Source organism: Denticeps clupeoides, chromosome 10, assembly GCF_900700375.1.
Source record: "Denticeps clupeoides chromosome 10, fDenClu1.1, whole genome shotgun sequence".
NCBI classification, from domain to species: domain Eukaryota; kingdom Metazoa; phylum Chordata; class Actinopteri; order Clupeiformes; family Denticipitidae; genus Denticeps; species Denticeps clupeoides.
The window spans coordinates 9561214-9582174 of NC_041716.1; the positions used below are offsets into that span (position 1 = coordinate 9561214).

General features: G+C 41.4%; 2 protein-coding genes across 8 annotated transcripts in view; one reads left to right on the forward strand and one right to left on the reverse strand.

The window, feature by feature from the left end:
- Positions 1 to 3812: 3812 nt before the first annotated feature.
- On the forward strand, positions 3813 to 14875 carry tcea2 (transcription elongation factor A (SII), 2). 2 transcript variants are annotated; one of them, XM_028994586.1, is made up of 10 exons: positions 3813 to 4040; positions 4867 to 4929; positions 5039 to 5144; positions 5813 to 5906; positions 6001 to 6137; positions 10787 to 10843; positions 11113 to 11267; positions 11365 to 11511; positions 11693 to 11764; positions 12764 to 14875. In XM_028994586.1, exons 1-10 carry the CDS (start codon positions 3972 to 3974, stop codon positions 12770 to 12772), a joined length of 909 nt encoding a protein of 302 aa, XP_028850419.1. In that variant the 5' UTR covers positions 3813 to 3971; the 3' UTR covers positions 12773 to 14875. The 2 variants fall into 2 exon arrangements, with proteins under 2 accessions (XP_028850419.1, XP_028850420.1); XM_028994587.1 differs by having other exon boundaries at positions 4008 to 4110.
- A 1022-nt stretch (positions 14876 to 15897) lies between these two features.
- rgs19 (regulator of G protein signaling 19) overlaps positions 15898 to 20961 on the reverse strand; it is a 39879-nt gene continuing 34815 nt past the window's right edge. For all 6 annotated transcript variants that reach the window (XM_028993791.1, XM_028993786.1, XM_028993787.1 and 3 more), the window contains one exon: positions 15898 to 20090. In XM_028993791.1, coding sequence (XP_028849624.1) covers positions 19902 to 20090 — 189 coding nt within the window. In that variant the 3' untranslated portion in view covers positions 15898 to 19901. The remainder of the gene's footprint in view (positions 20091 to 20961) is intronic.

The following is a 20961-nucleotide window of genomic DNA, read 5'->3' on the forward strand; positions in this document are numbered from 1 at the left end:
TCTCTCCCTCGTCCGCTTTTTTAAGTAATTCATAGCATTGCTGGTTTAGGAACACATGTCTTTTAAATTCTCGGCAAATAAGGAGTGTCCAAAAGGCAGACAACACTGTACTGTCTCCTTTCCAGTAAATACAGACAGATAAAACAGGCATTTAAAGGCCGTGTGTCAGTCTGTTCCTGGAGGGTGTTGTACGGCGTGGGAAATGATGCCTCCACGGTCCCAACAGACCAGAGTTCAGGGTTCCGTGTAGGTCCTGGCGCACGAAGGATTTCATACCTACCACCTTTACTCAACGCTGACATTAAAATGCCCAGCACTGCCGCGCTACTCACAGCAAGGTTGCAAACACGGCAGATCAATCACGACTCGATCAGACTTTTTCCCAAGGACTATTTGGCAAGCCCTCTGAGGCATGATAAACACCAAACATCAGGATGACATGCAAAATACATTTTTAAAAAAAATCTCAGACAGAAGAAAGAATAAAAATGAAGAAGAAAAAAAAAAAAACATTTGTGCGGTCTGACTTCAATTTTCAAGCACAGACTGAATGAGAGGATTGTTTATGCTCCAGTCCCACAGTCATCTATACACATTCATGCTGGGGGTACCAATGGTTATTCATGGGGACGTGTCGCTCTACCACCAGCATGCTGCAACTCTGGCCTGATGGCTTCAAAATATAAATGCAGCCCGAGTGACCTGGGGAAGTTGGCCCGGGTGCAGCCGGAGTGACGGGCATTCCGCGGGCATTCGGACCTTTGTTTTGGTTCGCATATTTCCTTTCCCAAAGGTGACACCCAATGCAGATTTCTGCCCACGGCTGCCAGTGGGCAGATGAGAGAAGGCTGCTCAGGTCTTTGCCCAGCAGTTTAGTGTAGACTTTATCTCGCAACAAAGATTTTAACTATGAACTATTCAATCAAATTTCCATGATTATAATAAAAACTGCTAAATATATACAATTAGGTTTGAAAACTGAAATGAATTTATTGAGTTCTGTCAACTGTATCTATGAGGTGAAAAATGGACAAACAGTGGCAATGAGCAGGAAGTCAGTTGGGTTTGAACTATTAACACAACCCCGAGCTCTTGACATCATAAATGCGTTTTATTGACTTCTTTTATCAGTTTCTTCATATAAATCCTGAGGAAGCTTTTGATCTTAGACTTGTGAACTGTTGCGAATAGTGACACACTTAGCACCAAATTCACAACAGTGCCTTTAGTTTATCTGAATCACTTCAGCCATAAATAATTTCATGGTTGCACTGGGGAATGATTAGATGCCACACCTGCAACACAGACTGGGTCTTACAAATCTCATCTTTACTGCATAGACATAGACAACATGATGGAATGAGCCATAGATTACACAACACTATGAACTCTGAAACAGGATCAGTGGGCTTCCTCATCAGACGGTGTTGAGATCTGAAAACCATTGGCTGTTTTACCGTTAGCACACTGGAGGCAGCCAGGGGAGTGTGCACAGGAATACCGTGGCCTAGAAAAATCAGAGATGACCTCATTGGGGTGATGGAGGCTGCACTTCCTCCCATGTGAGAGCTTGGTCTCAGGGCAACGATGGGGACTTTCCTCTCACGGCGCAGTACGGATGCTAAGGTGGGGTTTCCTAATATGGATGCACTGCATACTCTCCCATGAAGATATTTACTGAGACGTTACACGTTAAAGTAACAACGTGCTACCAATAACATTCAATCAAACAAAATCACACACAGTTATACAGAAACAGAATCGCTTGCATTTTAAATTAGATAGACAACATAAACTCACATTGTACCACCATACGCACTTAAGAAGGTGTTTTTATTATACCACAAACATTCTGCCTTCTTAAACACATAATCTAACACTAAACTTGATTAGGACTTAAACAGTTTTATACCACTCATGAACTTCAATATTATATCACATATGGGGGAAAATTAGAAGAAAGGTTATTCTTACTTAGACAAGAGCACCCCCTCTTGTGGGTTTAAGAGAATTGCACCCCATTCTTCATATCAGGCCTTTTTTGTGTATGATACTATTATTAAACCTCTTTAAAATGACCATTGGAATGATAACTTTGTTATCATCCCAATTTTGTTAACTTTGTTTTGAACAGATTACAAAACCTCCGATCCCATTTTGTATCTCTTTTCGAAAACTTCAACAATCTTATGATATTTTTGGGGGCTGTTTTGACAGAGCTACACATTTGAGGCAGTGGTGGCCTAGCAGTTAAGGAAGCAGCCCTGTAATCAGAAGGTTGAATCCTGGTCCGCCGAGGTGCCACTGAGCAAAGCACCATCCCCACACACTGCTCCCTGGGCGCCTGTCATGGCTGCCCACTGCTCACCAAGGGTGATAGTTAAAAGCAGAGGACACATTTTGTTGTGTCACCGTGTGCTGTGCTGCAGTGTTTCACTTCACATTCTTTTTTTTTTTTTTCAAAATCAAGGGCTAAAATCAAAATCAATTTGATACCAGGGGATGCACGCACGCACACACACACAGACACCTAAGGAAAATTTAGTGTTGCCAATCAATCAAGCATCCACTGAAGTAAATCAATTCCAACACAGGGAGCACCTGTTGGAAGCCAGGACCCGGATTCAAAACCACCGCCTTGGAGTTGCTTGCAGTGCTACCCACCACGCAAGCTTCAGTTACACAGTCATTGTTTGCTTTGTATGTTGATTGTAGGTGTCATGGCTGATATGAATGTGTGCAAACAAACTAAACTGCATTGACACTTTACACATACAGTTTCTGATGGAAAAAAATGGTCAAGCGTTGGACATTCAAAATGTGATATTAAAGTAAAGATAGACTGCAAAGCTATTATTATGATAAGTAGCCTGTGACCCGAGTCGCTGTAGTACAGGCAGTGTGGATATGGGCAGAAAGGTTAGCACTCAAACTGGAGGAGCACATGTTCAGGATTAAGAAGAATTTTCGGTCATCAACTACCATAGAATCTGCCAAGTGCCAAAGAATACCTCCTAAATGCTTACACAATGTATAAGATAAGATAAGATGATCCTTTATAAGTCCCACAAGTCAGAAATTTACATTGTCACAGTAGAAAGTGGACAGTACAAGAGCAGCAAAAAAATAAATAAAAAATAGCACAGACAATATGTCGACTGTATAATATAAAATGTTCAATGTACAAATAAGCCGATAAATAGTCCTAGAATAGAAAAAAACAGTGAAAAAGTTGTAAATAAAAAATATGTCAGTATATACATTAAAATTGTACCTATGTACAGAGTGGGTAAATATACACTTATTGCACATAAGAAAAAATGCAAAAGGTTTATTTGGTGTAAATACTTCCCCTGTCAAAACTAATTGTACTGGTGAATTGCGCCTCTAGGCAGAAAACAAAATGATAAAATCATAAAATATTGATACATAATGTTGAGGTTATTTTCAGGTTAGACAACACAGACCAAGAGAAGTCTCCCTGAAATTACAAAGTAAATAGACTATACTATTACTATATAACTATAATTTTATATATATATATATATATATATATAATTTTTTTAATGTGTACCAAACTTCACCAATTATAATAACAATGACTACACCGAACACTATATGACCTTTCTGAACATAACCAGATATTACAATGATGTTGCATATATTGACTTTTGTACAGAACAACTTTTGACTTGCCTAACCACACAGAAGCGGTCCGTTAATCTCGCAGTTCCGGAGACACGTGCACGCGCAGGGAAGTGGCCGTGAACTCGTGCAGGAACTACAACTCCCAGCATCCCCCGCGCGTCAACACACACACACACACACACACACACACAAAGTCGACCGAGCGATTCTGTGCGTTTTGGGATTGAGGGATAAGTCGTGCCGTGTGCCTCCCCCCCCCTACGCCCGACATAAATGGAGGCATGACCGTAGCGTTCCGCGAACACGGCTGACATCTTCGCAAAATGGTTAAGGACCAGGAGGTGGAGCGCATTGCTAAGAAACTGGATAAGATGGTGCACAAGAAAAACACGGTGAGTCGGGGCTGCCTGGTCCGGGTCCAGGGGTCGCCCCTCACCCAGCTTTCTCGCTATCGGAGGACAGGTATGGTCGGACTTTTTTTTGCTTTGGAGGGGCGGGGAAGATTCTGGAAAATCTCTGCACTTTCATCCAGCCGCCGCTCTTCGCTGACTCAAAACGCACCGTCCTCGCCTCGCTTCCATTTTGGAAGCCAATGTCGATTTCCAGCCCGGGATACACGATTGTATCCGCCTCACCGAGATGTAACGTTGAGCGGAGGGAGTGCAACAACGTTCCCCGCGGTCGCTGGAATAAACAAAAATCGGTGTGTGTGTGTGTGTGTTTGTGTGTGTGGTTTTTCCGTCGCCCTCCCCGTTTTCTAACCGTTTATATTTCGCTTTCGACTACGACGAGCGCGCAAGGCGGACAACGCTTGTCGACGTTTACTTTACACTCTCGAATGTAAAGCTTTAAAAAAAAAAAAAAAAAAAAAAAAGTTTGAACAGGCGTCCGTCGTTTTTAAAAGCGTGCAGAAGCCACCCCGCTGTTGACTGGTGGAGAGGGAAGCGTTGTGTGCGAGGGGCCGGTTCAGGAGGGCGCGGCGCGGCGCGGCGCGGCGCGGCGCCGCTGCGTTGTCCGAGTCCTATTGATGAGCTGGCGGCTGCCATTCACTTCGTGCGGAACACATGCACACTCACTTTCTCAACCGTAGTCGTATTGCACGCTGCTCGTTGGACTTTTAAGTTTTGGACCTTGTCCAAAAAGACCTTGTTTCATTTTATGAATGTGCACATGAGATGAATATGATTTTGGAAGGTTTTTTTTTTTTTTTTTTTTAAGGATGGCGCCATAGATCTGCTGAATGTGTTGAAGAATATGAAAATGTCCCTGGAGACTCTACAGGTAGATGTCGTTCTGTCCTTTTACAGACTGTATTTAGGTAAAAACCAAATGTAAAAGTGACAATTTTCTTCTTTTTTTTTTTTTTTCTTTAATTATTTTCTCCATCCAGTCAACTAGGATAGGGATGTCCGTGAATGCGGTAAGAAAGCAAAGCAATGATGAAGAGGTCCAGACTTTGGCCAAGTCACTTATAAAGACTTGGAAGAAACTTCTGGGTACGTGACTGTAAATGATAAATGTGAATCTTCTTTGATTTTATAATCAATTCTAAAAATAAATAAAAATAATTGTACTGCTGTATAGATGTACTGCTTGACATACACCTGCTAGTTGCCTGTGTCTAGGTGAGGAGAAACTACTCATCAGCCATTTTTGCTTTCACTCAGAATTGAATTTAAAACTTCAAATGTAGAAAACCATGATGATGATTGACAGCTCTAACAGGCCCTACTTCCTCATTCTGGTTTATTTTAACCCATTCCCGCCAATACGCAGGATGCGCAAAGTAGTGCAGAGTTGCCAGATATGTGGCTGTCAATCGTCCAAAATTGGCGTGGAACACATGAAATGACCAAAACTATCTGTATTTGTGTTAAGTGATTACTGTCACTTAACACAAATAACTAAGAACTAGGTTGATGGATAGCTGTTCTATGTAATATGTGTTTCATGAAACGATAATGACCGATAATTTTCAAAACAGCCCAATCTGTCAACACCGAATGCACACTTCTGTTCATTTTGGATGCATCAGTGTTCCATTCCGTTGTATTTTACTAGAAGTTTATTGCGAGCAGAGCGGTAGTTGACCATGAAACATACTCATGACAATGAAGTTCAAGATCAAAGGTAACATTGTGTTTTATGTTTATACGGCCTCAAGACGGCTCAGAAGGAAAGTCTGAAGAGAGGAAGAGAAGTGCTTCTCCTCTACAGTCATCATCTTCTAAAGAGAGCCCAGGATCCAGTGACAGGAGGTCTGAGTTATACTCCTGACACATACACTGCACATGACAAAAATAACGTGTCCATAGTATTATTTCACACAATTTACATTTTTTTTTATTGCAGCAAGAAACCAGAGACCCCCAAGACCCCCACCACTCCCACAACCCCAAAGTTCACCTCGTTCCCCCCTGCTCCAGTCACAACAGACAGTGTCCGCACAAAATGCAGGGAGCTCCTGGTCACCGCGCTGCAGACTGGCGGTAAGGACATGGTGGGGTGAACCTGAGGTGACGTGCGTTCTCTTAAAGGTGCTATGTGAAGAGCTGGTCACCTGTCAGGTTTAAGCAGTGTGTCCCACTACATTTACATTGATGGCATTTATCAGACGCCCCTATCCAGAGAGACTTACAATCAGTAGTTCCAGGGACAGTCCCCCCCTGGAGCAACTTAGGGTTAAGTGTCTTGCTCAGGGACACAATGGTAGTAAGTGGGGTTTGAACCTGGGTCTTTTGGTTCATAGACGAGTGTGTTACCCACTAGGCTACTAGCACTAGAGGCACGTCACATAGCGAGCCTGGATGCTAATACACCTTCGCTGTGTTTCATTTAAACACAGGACCCAACCAGCTATGGTGTAGTGGTTTTAGTCTATCTACTTGGTACAACAGAGGGAGTATGGGATAGCCGCGTTTCTGCGTGCCCAGCTGAATACAGATGGGGCAACGGGGGAGGAGCCTTGCCCGCCAATGAAAACCACCTGTTGCCGCCATTTCCCCTCATTTCCTACTCTTTACCTTACTAAGGACGCTTTATGCTTATCGAGACTCATTTAGCTGCTGACGGTTTTGCCAGATTTTACTCGTTTCAGCAAGTTGCTCCAAAGGTTTGATGGACAACAGCCTCTTTTGGTTAGTCGTCGTTTGTCCACTGAAGCTCCCCCAGTGAAAGGGACGCCTAGTGTTCATCCCTGTCATCAGCACTGAGGCTTCTACATCCATGAGAAGGATCGCCATGAGGCATGCCCGGTCTGACTCGGACTAGTCCACACTAGACTGGCAGTGGTGGCCTAGCGTTAAGGAAGCGGCCCTGTAACTGCCTCCACTGCTCCCCGGGCGCCTGTCATGGCTGCCCACTGCTCACTCAGGGTGATGGGTTAAATGCAGAGGACAAATTTCACTGTGTGCACCGTGTGCTGTGCTGCTGTGTATTACATGTGACAATCACTTCACTTGACTTTTTTTTTTTTTTTTGTCCCGGCTTCCATGAGCTCTGAGCAGCAAAGTGTGCGTACGGGCAGAAAATTCACAGCCACTTCCAGGACAGCGGTGACACATGCCGCATGTGGCAGGGCATCCAGGCCGTCACAAGCTACAGGACTAAAACCTATGCCTGTGATAGTGACCCCTCCCTAGCAGAACAACATGACTGTGAGGAAATCCAACCCTCCTCCCAGTGATCAGGTGCTGTGTCTAACAATGGCAGAGTTAACTCACAAAAGGCTGCTGGACCAGACAAAATATCTGGAAGGTGGTCAGAGAATGTGCAGAACAGCTGGCAGATGTTTTCACCAACATCTTCAACATCTCACAGAGCACCGCCATTGGTGCAACATGTCTCAAGGCCCCCAACATCGTGCCCGTGCCGAAGGAGTCTTCAGTGTCGTGTCTCAATGACGACCGTCCCCAAGCACTTACACCCATCATGGTGAAGTGCTTCAGGAGGCTGATCATGAAACATATGAAGACCCTGCTGCCCTCTACCCTGGACCCACTGCAATTCGCCTATCGTCCAAACTGCTCCACGGCATCTGATCCTCACCTACCTGGACAATAAGGACACATACACACGAATGCTGTTCATAGACTACAGTTCAGCATTCAACGCAATCGTTCTTCAGCACCTGGCTGAGAAGCTGAGCCTGCTGGGCCTGAACATCTACCTCTGAAACTGGATCTTGGACTTCCTGACTGACAGACCGCATTCTCTCCAGATCGGGAACAGCATCTCCAGCACCATCACACTGAGCACTGGAGCTCCTCAGGGCTGTGTGCTCAGTCCAATGCTGCTCACCCTGCTGACCCACGACTGTGCAGCGATAAGTTCGCTGATGACATGATCATTGTGGGTCTCATCAGCAAGAACTATGAGTCTGCATACGACTGACAGATGGGTGTAAGGACAACAATCTATTTCTTAACCTGGACAATAATGAAGGAGATGATTGTTGATTGTAGAAGAGAATGGAGGGACCACTTTCCACTGAACATTGACTGATATTGTTTGGAGATTTCCTCTGTGTTCATCTAGATGAGAACGTCCCCTGGGCTCTCAAAACCAGCCCAGCAGCGTCTTTACTTCCTGCAGAGGTTGATGAAAGCCCATCTCCCACCACCCATCCTCACCACCTTCTATAGAGGGACTATTGAGAGTATTCTAAACAGCTGCTGTCTGGACCGCACTGAATCGGACCGCAAGACTCTACAGCAGATAGTGAGGACAGCTGAGAAGATCATCGGAGTCTCTCTTCCTTCCATTACAGACATTTACCACACACGCTGCATCAGGAAAACCACCAGCATTGTGAAGGACTCTACACACCCCTCACACACACTCTTTTCGGGCAGACTATCCTGAACACTCATGAACTTTCCACTCTGGACTGACACACACACACTACCTCTGTTACATTGAGTAATATTATCTATTATTGAATTATACAGTATTTGCACATTTCTTATTCATTTCACTAGTGTAATGCGGTCTGTCTCATTGTTGTCTACATGTTTTTTCTAAATGCTACTCTTGCACTGCCTGTGTCCCGTTTGCACTTTATGTAGCCCCGTTTGTCTGTGTTGCACACGTGCAGTTTATGGCAGAATGTAACTTGGCTGCTACATGTAACATTTAAACAATTAGACAATGTTCAGGGATCTAGAGGGTGGTGCTCAGTAATGGCGTTAAGCACGCCTATGCTTTGATCCCGCCATTCAGAGCATTTGGTTGAAAATAAATAAATACATTTATTTATTTAAAGGTTTATAACTAACCTTTTTGACTTGATCGCGATGTAAATGTTGATCATGCCACGATAATTATAATGAAATATCATGTAATATTGTTGGCTAATAAAAACAAGACTATAGTGTCCAAAATAAAAACTCAATAAAATATTTCCTCTTGTTTAATCGCAGTCATCATATCGTGGTTTCGATTTTCTGTATCTCTCATCTAGAGGCACAGTATGGAAAACGCACTTCTCTGCTCAGTCAGCCTAGACAACAGAAAGGGACAAGAGAGAAAGGGCCTATCAGCAACAGCCAATCAGAAAAAGGCAGCATTGTATCTGGGTAAACTGCAACACAACCACCATTGAAAAGGTCATGGAAGTCTGTGCGTTATGCTGTTACTTGTAACAAAATCTTCCGAAAATGTTGTCGACCCCATCCATAGTAGCTCAGAGCAAAACCTCAAGCACAGAGTAAGTCATCTTCTGTTTTATTGTTACAACAAATTCATAATTTGTTTGACTCAAACAATGACAACTTGACTGCTGTTGTTGACCCCCCCATTTGCTGAGTATCTGTAGCCTAAACTTTTACAGCCTGTTCAACACCTGTTCAGAACAAGTAGTCTTGGTCATATTTCATTATTACAGGATGACTGACATATAATCACATTAGAATCATCTCTCTCTCCAAACAGGCCAAATAATTTTATTGAATTGTGTGCGCTGTGTAGGAAATCTTTTCTTCCACTTTCCTGAGCAATTAATAACAACCGCTAATAAATAAAATTATTAATGAAACACCCCATTCCTTGAGTTGTCACTCAATGCCACTCTCACCTCTCTTCTAAACTTGAGAGCCCTGTCGTAATTATTTATATTTTTTTGTATTTCTGTCTGGAATTTACTGCGATGCAAGGGGGCGCCACCTAAAATCTCCAAACTTGTTTGAATAATATAATAATAAGATTACCTTGCTTTAATTATTAAAATTTGACTAAACGAAAAATGTTTCTTTTGTCTGTTCTACTAGGTTATTGTACTTGTAGCTGGCAACTATACTTCAGATACAGTTTTAGGGAACCACTAAGATCTATACAAACACAAAAAATTAATGTCAGGGGACCTTTATTGTGCGGCAGCCACTTTTACTTGTGTGTTTTTATTGCCTGGATGTGCTTTCCTTTCCTTTTATGTTTACTGCAGTGCTTACCCCATCTAACCATCTGGTTCAGTTTCGCTGGGCAGGGCATGCATACATGTCCCATGCTTCCCGTGTTGTACCGAGTGAATTGACTGAATATCAGGTTATATTTGACTGAATATCAGGTTATGCATATAACCACTGTTCTCTGAGGAAGAATATTAGGTTCCCCAAGTACCACCATTATGATCGGAATTGAAATACAGTAACGTAGGCCTATTCAACTGGTTTACAAAGGAGCCAGTTGTATTCTGAAAACGAATAGGACACAGATTTTCTGCACGATAATGCATCTGTGTTAGCTGCTGTCTTCTATGAAAATATTTGTATCTTATAGCTTATTCCATCAGATACTATCAGGGGCAGTGGTGGCCTAGTGGTTAAGGAAGCGGCCCCATAATCAGAAGGTTGCTGGTTCGAATCCTGATCTGCCAAGGTACCACTGAGGTGCCACTGAGCAAAGCACCGTCCCCACACACTGCTCCTCGCCTGTCATGGCTGCCCACTGCTCACTTAGGGTGATGGGTTAAATGCAGAGGACAAATTTCACTGTGCACTGTGTGCTGTGCTGCTGTGTATCACGTGTGACAATCACTTCACTTTCACATATACTGATGTATTGTGTTTCCCCATGGGGGCTGGTAATGATGGGATGTACACTTGTGTACTACTGAAACATGATGTATAATATTTTTTTTTAGATGACTATAAAACAATTGGAGCAGATTGTGACCATTTGGCAGCACAGATAGAAGATCATATCCTTTCTTTTTGCCTTTTCCCCTTGTTTGGTGACTGTTGTGATGCTGATGCTTTTTGTATAGAGTTTTTCTTTGTCAAGAGCTTGATCTAAAACCCTTTCAGCCTCAAGGTCTTTCTCTAGGTGTTCCCTACTCTTACTCTTTGTGTCTCTTCCATACTGAAATTTTAATACCTATGAACCTGCATGCTATTAGTTGGTTTTGTTCTGGTAATTTTCAGGGCCCTGATCTTCAGTCTGTTGTAAACCTTAACGTTTTTGAGTTACGCATCTACCAGGAGTTCAAATCCACTGACATGAAGTATAAGGCTAGACTGAGGAGTCGCATCTCCAACTTAAAGGACCAAAAGAACCCAGATCTGCGTCGTAATGTGCTGTGTGGGAACATCTCCTCAGATTGTATCGCTACCATGACGGCAGAGGTCTGTGTGTGTGTATGTGTTTTGTAAAAAGAACATTCTTTTGTACAGATGTGGTTTTGCTGGCTACAAAGTTATTCTGTTTCTGGCCCCCTTACAGGAAATGGCGAGTGCAGAGCTGAAGGAAATCAGAAAAGCGTTGACTAAAGAGTCCATCCGGGAGCACCAACTCTCCAAAGTTGGGGGCACAGAGACGGACATGTTTGTCTGTGGCAAATGCAAGGGCAAGAGCTGTACTTACACACAGGTACCCCTGCATTGCATCCTAAATATCTTAGCTCTACCAATATATTGTTTTAAGTCTCAGACAAAAAAGCACATTTTAAATGTACCTGTACCTGAAAGATGTGATTGATGAGGTCATTATGCACTTATTTGATCATTTTTGTAGATCTGTGTTTATTTGATTGATTCATTTATGACTGCAGGTGCAGACACGCAGTGCAGATGAGCCAATGACCACTTTTGTTTTGTGTAATGACTGCGGGAACAGATGGAAGGTAAGACCACAGTAGGCTATAGCAAATAATATTTCCACAGCTGTACCTCCCTGCTTGCAGTAAAATTGATATCATTTACATTTACAGCATTTATCAGACGCCCTTATCCAGAGCGACTTACAATCAGTAGTTATAGGGACAGTCTCCCAGGAGCAATTTAGGGTTAAGTGTCTTGCTCAGGGACACAATGGTAGTAAGCGGGATTTGAACCTGGGTCTTCTGGTTCATAGGCGAGTGTGTTACCCACTAGGCTACTACCACCCCTATCTTAAATGACATCAGGCAACAACTGTTAAGACTGTTTCATATCATATACTATTACACTGAATTCAGGATTTCTGAATTAAATTTAAGTGGAACCACACTAACCTGAATGTGAAATTGCCTTGAGGCGAAAGCACTGAAGAACTGAAGTGAACTGTGCTCTTGCGAAGAACAAGGACACACAGTGGTGCAGATGCAAAATGCCACTCTTACACTGGTGCTCAGCCTTTTTAGTCTCGTGTTATTTACTTAACCTGGTCCATAAAGCTAAAACCTATTCTTCCTGTCTATATACCTGCTGTGGAAAACATTCTGAGACACCAGCAACTGTTGAATTGCCCTTCAGTTTCTGCAATTCAACCACAAGAGGGCAGTAGCCATACAAAAACAGTCTACACTAAAAAACTAATTACACTATGCAACCAACATGAGGTTTGAGGTTTTAAAGAAATGCTCAAATTAACCTGGTTCTGAGAATTATGCCTATTAGTTCTTTATACAGTACTGGTCCATCATACATATATAAAAGCAGTGTGCTTTGTTTGGAATGGTGTGGTTTATTGTCACGTAATACATTGGCATCATGCAATAGTTTATTTCTGAGCAAGCTGAAGCGAAGGCCTACAGAAGGCCCACAATCCTAACTCTAGTATTAATTTGGGCTTAATTTTTACTTCCGCTTTTTTTGCTTCTGTTCACACAGTTTGTACATTTTAATCTCTTCTCTCCTCCCAGTTCTGTTGAAGTGATGAAGAATCTGGATTCTTCAGTGGAACAAGACCAACATGAATTGGGGAACTAATTTTGTTATAAACATTTTTTTTTATATATATATATATAAATATGGTATCATTTTTATACATAATTCATTTTCATAATGCTGTAATATATTACCTACGAGTGCTGTTATCAAAGGCATTAGATGTAAATGATTTTTTTTTTTATTTAATAATGGTTTTCTTCTATTAGAATCATTCAACCACCATTGATAGGCTTTGCCTTTATAGCTTTTGGTCTATTCTGCTTTGGCCTTTGGATCAAGTTTGTGCCTTTCCCCCTCCTTGTTTATCTCTCAGCAACATGGTGCTCTTAGTTTTATACACATTTCTGCTGGTTGTGGAGGTGTTGTGTGAAATTGTTCTTAGTGCTTTTGCATACAAAGTTTATGCATTTTCAATTTTCATTCCTCCGCATGAGCCGTTATGAACAGATGGTTTTGTTCCTAGAGTGTGAAGTGTCTGAAGAGAAATGTATGTTTACAATGATCAGGACCTGGATCACAAGAGAGAGACAGCAGGAGAAAAAAAATTAAGTACTTGTATGAATTTCTGCCACATCACTCAATAATATTTCAATACAGATTGCATTAAAATTGCACAAGACCTCTTTTTTGGTCTAATTCTTGTGAATTCACACACAAGCAAGGTGCTAAGATTTTAACATGAAGTGAGGTGCTTAAAAATAGGAAAAGAAACAAGGAATTAATACTTCAAAAAGTGGAAGTTGCCTCACACGTGATGATGTGCACATTCACAGGAGGGTCTGGAAAACGTCACTTTCAAAGAAGGCCACAGGGGGGCATGTGTTCATGCTTATAGCAACATTGATTACATTTTGATAACAGCCTTACAAAGTGAAGTAGATAGTATTGGTCTTGATAAAAATATTATGCGTGACTTTGCATGACTAAATCAATGATATTTTAAAGGTCCCTTCTCATGAAAATTTCAATTTTTCAGATTTATTAGCATTAATACAAATTCCTCTGGTCTGTCTATGGTGGTTAGAAATGGTGATAGGTGTAAAGAGTGCTTTGGCCGTTCTGCTCAGACAGCTGCATCTGGAATTTCACCCCTTATGGGGAAAGGTTACACAATTTTGTGTCCGCACCAAACCTTGTGGTTGGTGTTACTACCTAATTTAGACTGGTAATCTGATTTGGACCGAAAGCCACCATGGTACGGCCTGAACCTAACCCTACTCCTAAACCTAACCATCGTGCATGAGCATGCAGTCCAAATCGGGATTCCGGTCCAAATCGGACGGCAACAATTTGTGAATGGTGTTGATGTCATTTCCACGAATGCCCCGTCAACTTCTTTACACTGCTCTCCTCCTCGTCCTGCCTCTCCTCATTAGCATTTAAAGCTACACACACTGAAAAATGGGACATGCTAAAAGTGTCTATAATTCTACACCTATTTCGGAAAGAGCCTTCTGATGTAGTATCAGGGGACCACTAAGCAAATTGCTATTTTTTCATGTTAGGGGACCTTTAATATATTTCATATACAGACAATGTTTTCAGAATTTTGAAACACTTGTTGATGAAAACAACACTACTGAAATGAAGGGTACTGGAATCATAAGATAAAAATGACATCACATATTTCCTCATAATAACACCAGAAAAAAAAAAAGTCTTATTTAGTTTTCTTCTTTTGTGGAGGACACAGGGCACACGTGTTGAGGCTGTCACCCAGGCTGTAATTTGGATTTGACTGTCAAAACATTTCTTAATTACCTCTATTGAATTTAAGTACTGTCAGGGCGCCAGGGGATTATGGCAGATGTATGGTGACGTTCCAGATCAAAACAGTCTAGCATTACAGACCATCTAGCATTGTGACCATCCCATCTGAAATCTGACATGGATGAAAGTGACCTTGTGACTGCAGTGGCATGCTCCATCTCTACTGCAATAAGTGGCATCACACATTCCTTCATCTGAGAACAGCTGCAATAATCTTCAGGTCTACAGCGCCAACATTCTAAACGATCATCAAAACTCTTCCCATCATTATAAACTATTCATGTACATATTAATAAAAATCAGGTTTTGTTCAATGTTCTTGACATACTGATTATTAACAATAATATTTTCCTGACAGTTTATAAGAATAAAGAATTTTTAAATAGTCTAAAATTGTAGTGTTCCCCAGGGCTGTTTTAGGTCCATTTTTTAGTTACCTTTAAAAAACAAGGCAACACGGTATACATAAATTGTACATGTTGCAGTATACACAGCAACACATAAATTGTCCTTGAGTCCCTTTAAAGGTTTCTAATGCATTATAATCGTCCAACAATAGATCCTTAAATGTGCAAATAATATCAGTTATATGCAGGCAATAGAGGTTTTCTGTGACTGTCAACCCATGCTTTGCTGTGGAGTGTTTGGAGGTGTTTTGCTCTATAAGCCTCAATGCTTGTTTTGGAAATAAGAGGATATTTCCATACATTCAGCTGATCTAGACATTACAGAACAACTGATTCCTCAAATCTGTGAACATGCTGAATATTACACATTTGCAGTTCAACAGACCAATGGATTTGAAGAGAGTTTCTAAATTAATAGATGCTGAAAACATTTGATTACAAAGACTTTATGTACCTATTTAGAATGTTTTTACAATCCTTTAAATATCCTAGAGGTAAATTGAACTGAAGTAACGGGTACCTATTTCCCCCTCGTGTGAAGGTAACACACAGTTTTTAAAACATTATGATGTTATGATATAAGACATTTGCTCATTAACATGGGCAGTGGTGGCCTAGCGGTTAAGGAAGCGGCCCCTTAATCAGAAGGTTTCCGGTTTGATCCTGATCTGCCAAGGTTGCCACTGAGGTGCCACTGAGCAAATCACTGTCCACACACACTGCTCCCCGGGCGCCTGTCATGGCAGCCCACTGCTCACTCAGGGTGATGGGTTAAATGCAGAGGACAAATTTCATTGTGTGCACCATGTGCTGTGCTGCTGTGTATCACAAGTGACAATCACTTTCACTTCACTTCACTTCTGGACCGGGACATTTATGATGTTTCAGGATAAAATGAGGCACAAAAAATCTTCAGTAGCACCACAAACTTAACAGAAACATATTTATTATTTGAATCATATTCTCTCTTAAAAAACCTAAAATAAAATACAACAGAGTTCTGAAACTACAGAACATAGCAGATGGGCAAAGAATCCGGTGTGGAGGTACATGTGTGCCCACCCATTATCAACCAAGACAACCCCCACCAATTATGGCACAGTGGTGCAAAAAACACCAAACTAAACTTCATGTTTGCAAAAAAAAATTATAAGCTTTTAAAAATGAAATGTTTTGGTCCAGAATTCATATTTCCAAAACAATATTTTTTCTTTATACAAAATATACTGCTAATTTTCAATAAATAATTGTCCATATAAGTCCTTTAGTCTAGGGAACTGTAATGTGAAAAGTATGACAGTTTTGGGTCTGAACAGTTGTATAGGAGAACTGAAGGCCAGGGAGAAAAAAATATATAATCCCACAGCTTGTTTTTGGAAACCTAGACATCATTATTGAAACCAAAAAAAAAAACAGTGTGAATGACTGACATACTGCATACACATAGATGTACATTTCTGACCCCATACACCCCACCCCATACACAATCTAGCATGTGCACACACACTTTCAGCTCTCTCAGGCCAGGAGACAGCGATGTGTGTGGAGTGCATGGAGTATCAAGTGATCGATTTCTGAAGGCTCTGCAATTTTGGCACCCTGAAGAAATCCCTGTAAACAAACATTGCTGGATAAGGAGGTTCCTTCTCTTAACAACGTCCATGTTTCTTTTCAGCCGCTAAGAGGAAGTCTGAAATGTTTGAAGGAGTGACTGGTTGTGATAGAGGCTGAACCATAGTGAGATAGATGAATGTCCCAATACTGTTGTCCTGTGGGTATATGTGGGATCTCCAGGCCTGTTCTTTGAGTACATTATAAAATCCCAGCACTCCCATTACTAGGCTGCGCTTAAACACTTGAATGATGGTGTTGAGGAACCTTGGTGCGAAGGTAAACTGTAAATTCCGTCTCAGGCAAACAAAGCCCTGGAGGTGGATTCCATACTTCTTCACTGCTTTAGCCAATCATTCATGAATTAGGTGGAAACTTCAGGACTCCTATTGCTTGTCCCTTACCATAAAGGTGTTCATCAACTCTTGGATATCCAAATTCACCAGCATGATAAATTCCATATATATTGAAAAAAAAATTATATATATATATAATTTTTTTCAAGCACTCACACACATACATACACACACTATGTGACCAGTGCACTTTCATGCACAACTGAAACATTCTTTCTAAAATTCCTCTCTCTTTATAACAACCCAGAACACAACTGTTCTTTAACAAAAAATTAGGTGATCCTACTAAATATTCTAATAAAAAAATGTCATCGTATTCACAGGTGTAGGTATATTTAATTTGATATATTTTAGTATGTGTGAGTGTATAGCATATACATACACACATTTTAGGTATATATTTACAAAACATTTCTAAAAGAATAACACAATGGGTATCTGATTTGGGTTTTGTGCTGCCAAAATGCACGAAAACTCAATTGAACCTGATCCTTTTCCTCCCTTACATTTAGTAGATCTTTGTTGAACAAAATGACCAAAAGACAGATGTAGGGTAGATAGGATGGATTGGACTATCAGTGGGTAAAAGCTGGCATGTTAAATAAAGTTGCTCCTGTAAACACACGTCTTCAGCTCAAGTTCATTCTTGGAAAACCTGTGATGCTTACACCACACATAACTGATAAAAAAGTGGAATTTAAAGGAAAAACAGTGACCCTTAATGAATTTGTTAACAATTATTTCAGAAATCTACAATGCGTGGTTGTCAGGTTGTCATCCGTGTGTTTTTCCCCACACAGTCTTCCTGAAAGTGGTGAATCTGAGAGTAATCATGAGTGCAATATGTATACTATCTCCTAATCATTATCTGTTCTATACAGCTATTTGCTTTGGCGTGGTTGTAAGGCCAAGCTTTTGTATGTTTACTTCTTAAAAAAGCAACTCCAATAACACATTTTTCAGATTTGAAGACATTCACTGAAGAAGTCACATGTTCATTATAATATGAAAGTGTGTGTGTGTGTGTGTGTGTGTGTGATTATATATATATAATCAAATGGCAGATTTGTGGTGCAATGTCCCTTTAGTTTGTAAGTGGTGTGTACAGCAGAAGACAAGGTGTTGTCTACAGGGCGTGCCTATAGCGTTAGCACCAGCACAGTCCCTTCTGAATTGGCACTGCTTCAACAAGATGGCACCTCACAGCTACAACAATCAACAGAGGACAACCCTCCCCTCAAAAAAAAAAAGCTGCAGATTCCTCCTTCCAGTGAACCTGAGAACGTTCAGCAGAATGCAGGAGATTTACTGCAGAACAATGGGAACTTTTGAGCTTATCACTGTACACGAGACAAGCTTGTGTGACCAGCACATCCGAAAAGAGGTCAACCAAGGTCAGAATGCAGGGAAGTTCAAGTTCAGTTAAGAGGTCATTACCTGTACTGACCGTGTTAGTGGTTCTCCAACTGCAGCAGATTATACTTAGAGGCAAGTCTCTAGATCGGCTACAGACAGTTATACAGAGGCTAATCACTAGCTTGGCTGAAGAATAAAGGAAAAAATGAAGAAAGAAATAAGCCTTCGACTGATTCTTTAATAAATTTGATGTTATATTTCATTTCTGTAAATAAAACAGAAGAACGTCCAGCTCCGCAGCAATAACACTGAACCTCCATGAGCAAACCTCAATCAGGCTTCACTTTACTAAACTGCATTTACACATGTATACGCATTTACACACAAGCACACACACACACAAACACGCTCCTGCTTCAGTGCACGTCCAGTGTTGGTTAAATGTATAAAACCAAAATAATTTAATTTCAGATAAAAAAGGAATAATTAAAAAAAAAATCAAATGAATTACTGAAAGTGGCTTGGCTGTTGTGAATGATACAGTGGGTGGGAAAGTGTTGGAGTTTGTACCACAATCAGACTGCCATGGCTAGTTAAACAGGAATACCTGTCCAGCATAAGTACCTCAAACTAACAGAGGGTGCCATTAGAGATATCAGGGAAAAGATAAAAGGGGGGAAAAGTGCACTTGTATGCTCAGAATCAACAGTTTGCTCGGTTTGTGTTGGATGTTCCAGGTCTTTTTTTTGTACAAGAAAGGGAAAAAACACATTTTTTTTTAACAAAATCTAAAATAAATTAATTAATAATACTAATTTAAAGATCAATTATGTGACTTGTCTAATTAAGACATATTTTTCTTTAACTACAGACATTGGTTGTCGTGCAATCAATTTCTCCTCAGATTGCAAGAGTATTAGTTAGCTTTTTTTTGCACCTGGGAAACTAAGTTCATCCCCCTATTGGCCCCTCCCCTGGTTGGCTCAGTGAGCCTTTCACGGCAGGGACAGTGGATGGGTCAGGTGAGGTGAAGTGGAAGGTGAAAGTTGAGGAAAACAGAGCAGCATGAAGGAGTGGTGTCCTGCCAGGGCAAATGGCACAAAGTTGACTCCAGTGTCTTATTGCAAAAGGGTCTCTTTTCAACTTGTAACATCAGGACAAAATGAATGGAAAATGTATATGATGACACGTGTATGCAAATAAAACAATTATGTAAATCAGTAGTCAATGCTTTAGTAGCTGTATCCGCACACAGTGGAATGATTGGGAGGAAAAAAACAAAAAGGGAAATGGAAAAATATTGGAAAGATAAAAGCATCTCCAAAAGCAACCCTGTGTCTTCCAGTTTTAAGTCTGTGCAGATTCAGGAAATCCACAAAAAGCTTCTTTAAAACTAAAAAACAAAAATAAAGTCTGCAGAGACATCTTAAAAATACTAATCCCAACGATGCAATGGTGAAAAAGGAAAAAAAAGAATATTTTCTCCTTTAGTGGTTGTGCAATGGAGAGAGACAGGGGGTCAGAAAAAGGAAGAGAAAATATAGCAGATGTCTTGTGAAACAACAGATTAAAAAAAAAAAAAAAGTAACAGCGCTCTGATGGGGTGGGACCTATGACTCGGAAGAGGACCGTGAGCCCCCCTGCACCAGTGACCTGTATATGGAGGAGTTGAGGAATCGTGGGTAGGAGTCTCTGTGCATGAGTGTGTATATCTGCAGCTGAGCGTCCTCGAATGTGTGAGGACTTGGCTCCTGCATCCTCCTGTTAATCACCTCTCTCACTCGGGAGTCCAGACTGACCTGCAGAGAGATGGACAGATGATCAGACATACAAAAACAGAAACACTTATGAACAGGCCAAAAATTGTTCAAACCGTGAAAATCTGAGACCATTGTGAATTATACTGGCCACCTATGCCCATGAAGGAAGGTGGTCTACAGTGCCTATGACACACACCATAGCCCTCCACAAACATTGTTTCTGCTACCCCACAACCCCTCCCTCTGTGGGATAACCAACCCTCCCCAAGGTGAGATGGCATGATGGCATGGTCTGGCCAAGGCTGGTAGCCTCGTAGGAGGGACACTTTGATTGATTGATTGATTGATTGATTGATTGATTGATTGATTGATTGATTGATTGATGCTTTTATTATCACTATACAAGTACAGCGAGATAACGTTATCTCACTGTACCTGTGTAGTGACAATTAAGGTAGAGTGGGGAGTGAGAGTGGCAACCACCTTGGAGGCGAATATCAAGTGGATGGTGAGCACAGCCTATAAAGAGATTCCTGAGACAGCTTGAGAGTGCTACAGCCCCTACAGCTGCAACAACAGACCTGCCAGACCAGCCCAGATCATTGCCCAGAACATGATCCCAGACGGGATCCCGGATGTGAAAGAAAAGGCACATCATGGCACACTGCCCCAACCGGAGGAGGGCAGTGGAGACACAGACACCGTTACAGCCGGTTAAACTCAAACACCCAGTGAAGTTGGTGACAGCAAAGGAAGAAGAAATGAGGCGCCAGCAGCTGGTAGATGCACCACCCATCCGACAGAGAGAAGGCCGCATCCCACTGGCACTAAAGTGAGAGGCAGACAAATATTGAAGAGTTGCTAGCTGCAGGCATCATCCAGCATTGTCAGCACAGTTGCATTGCCAGTT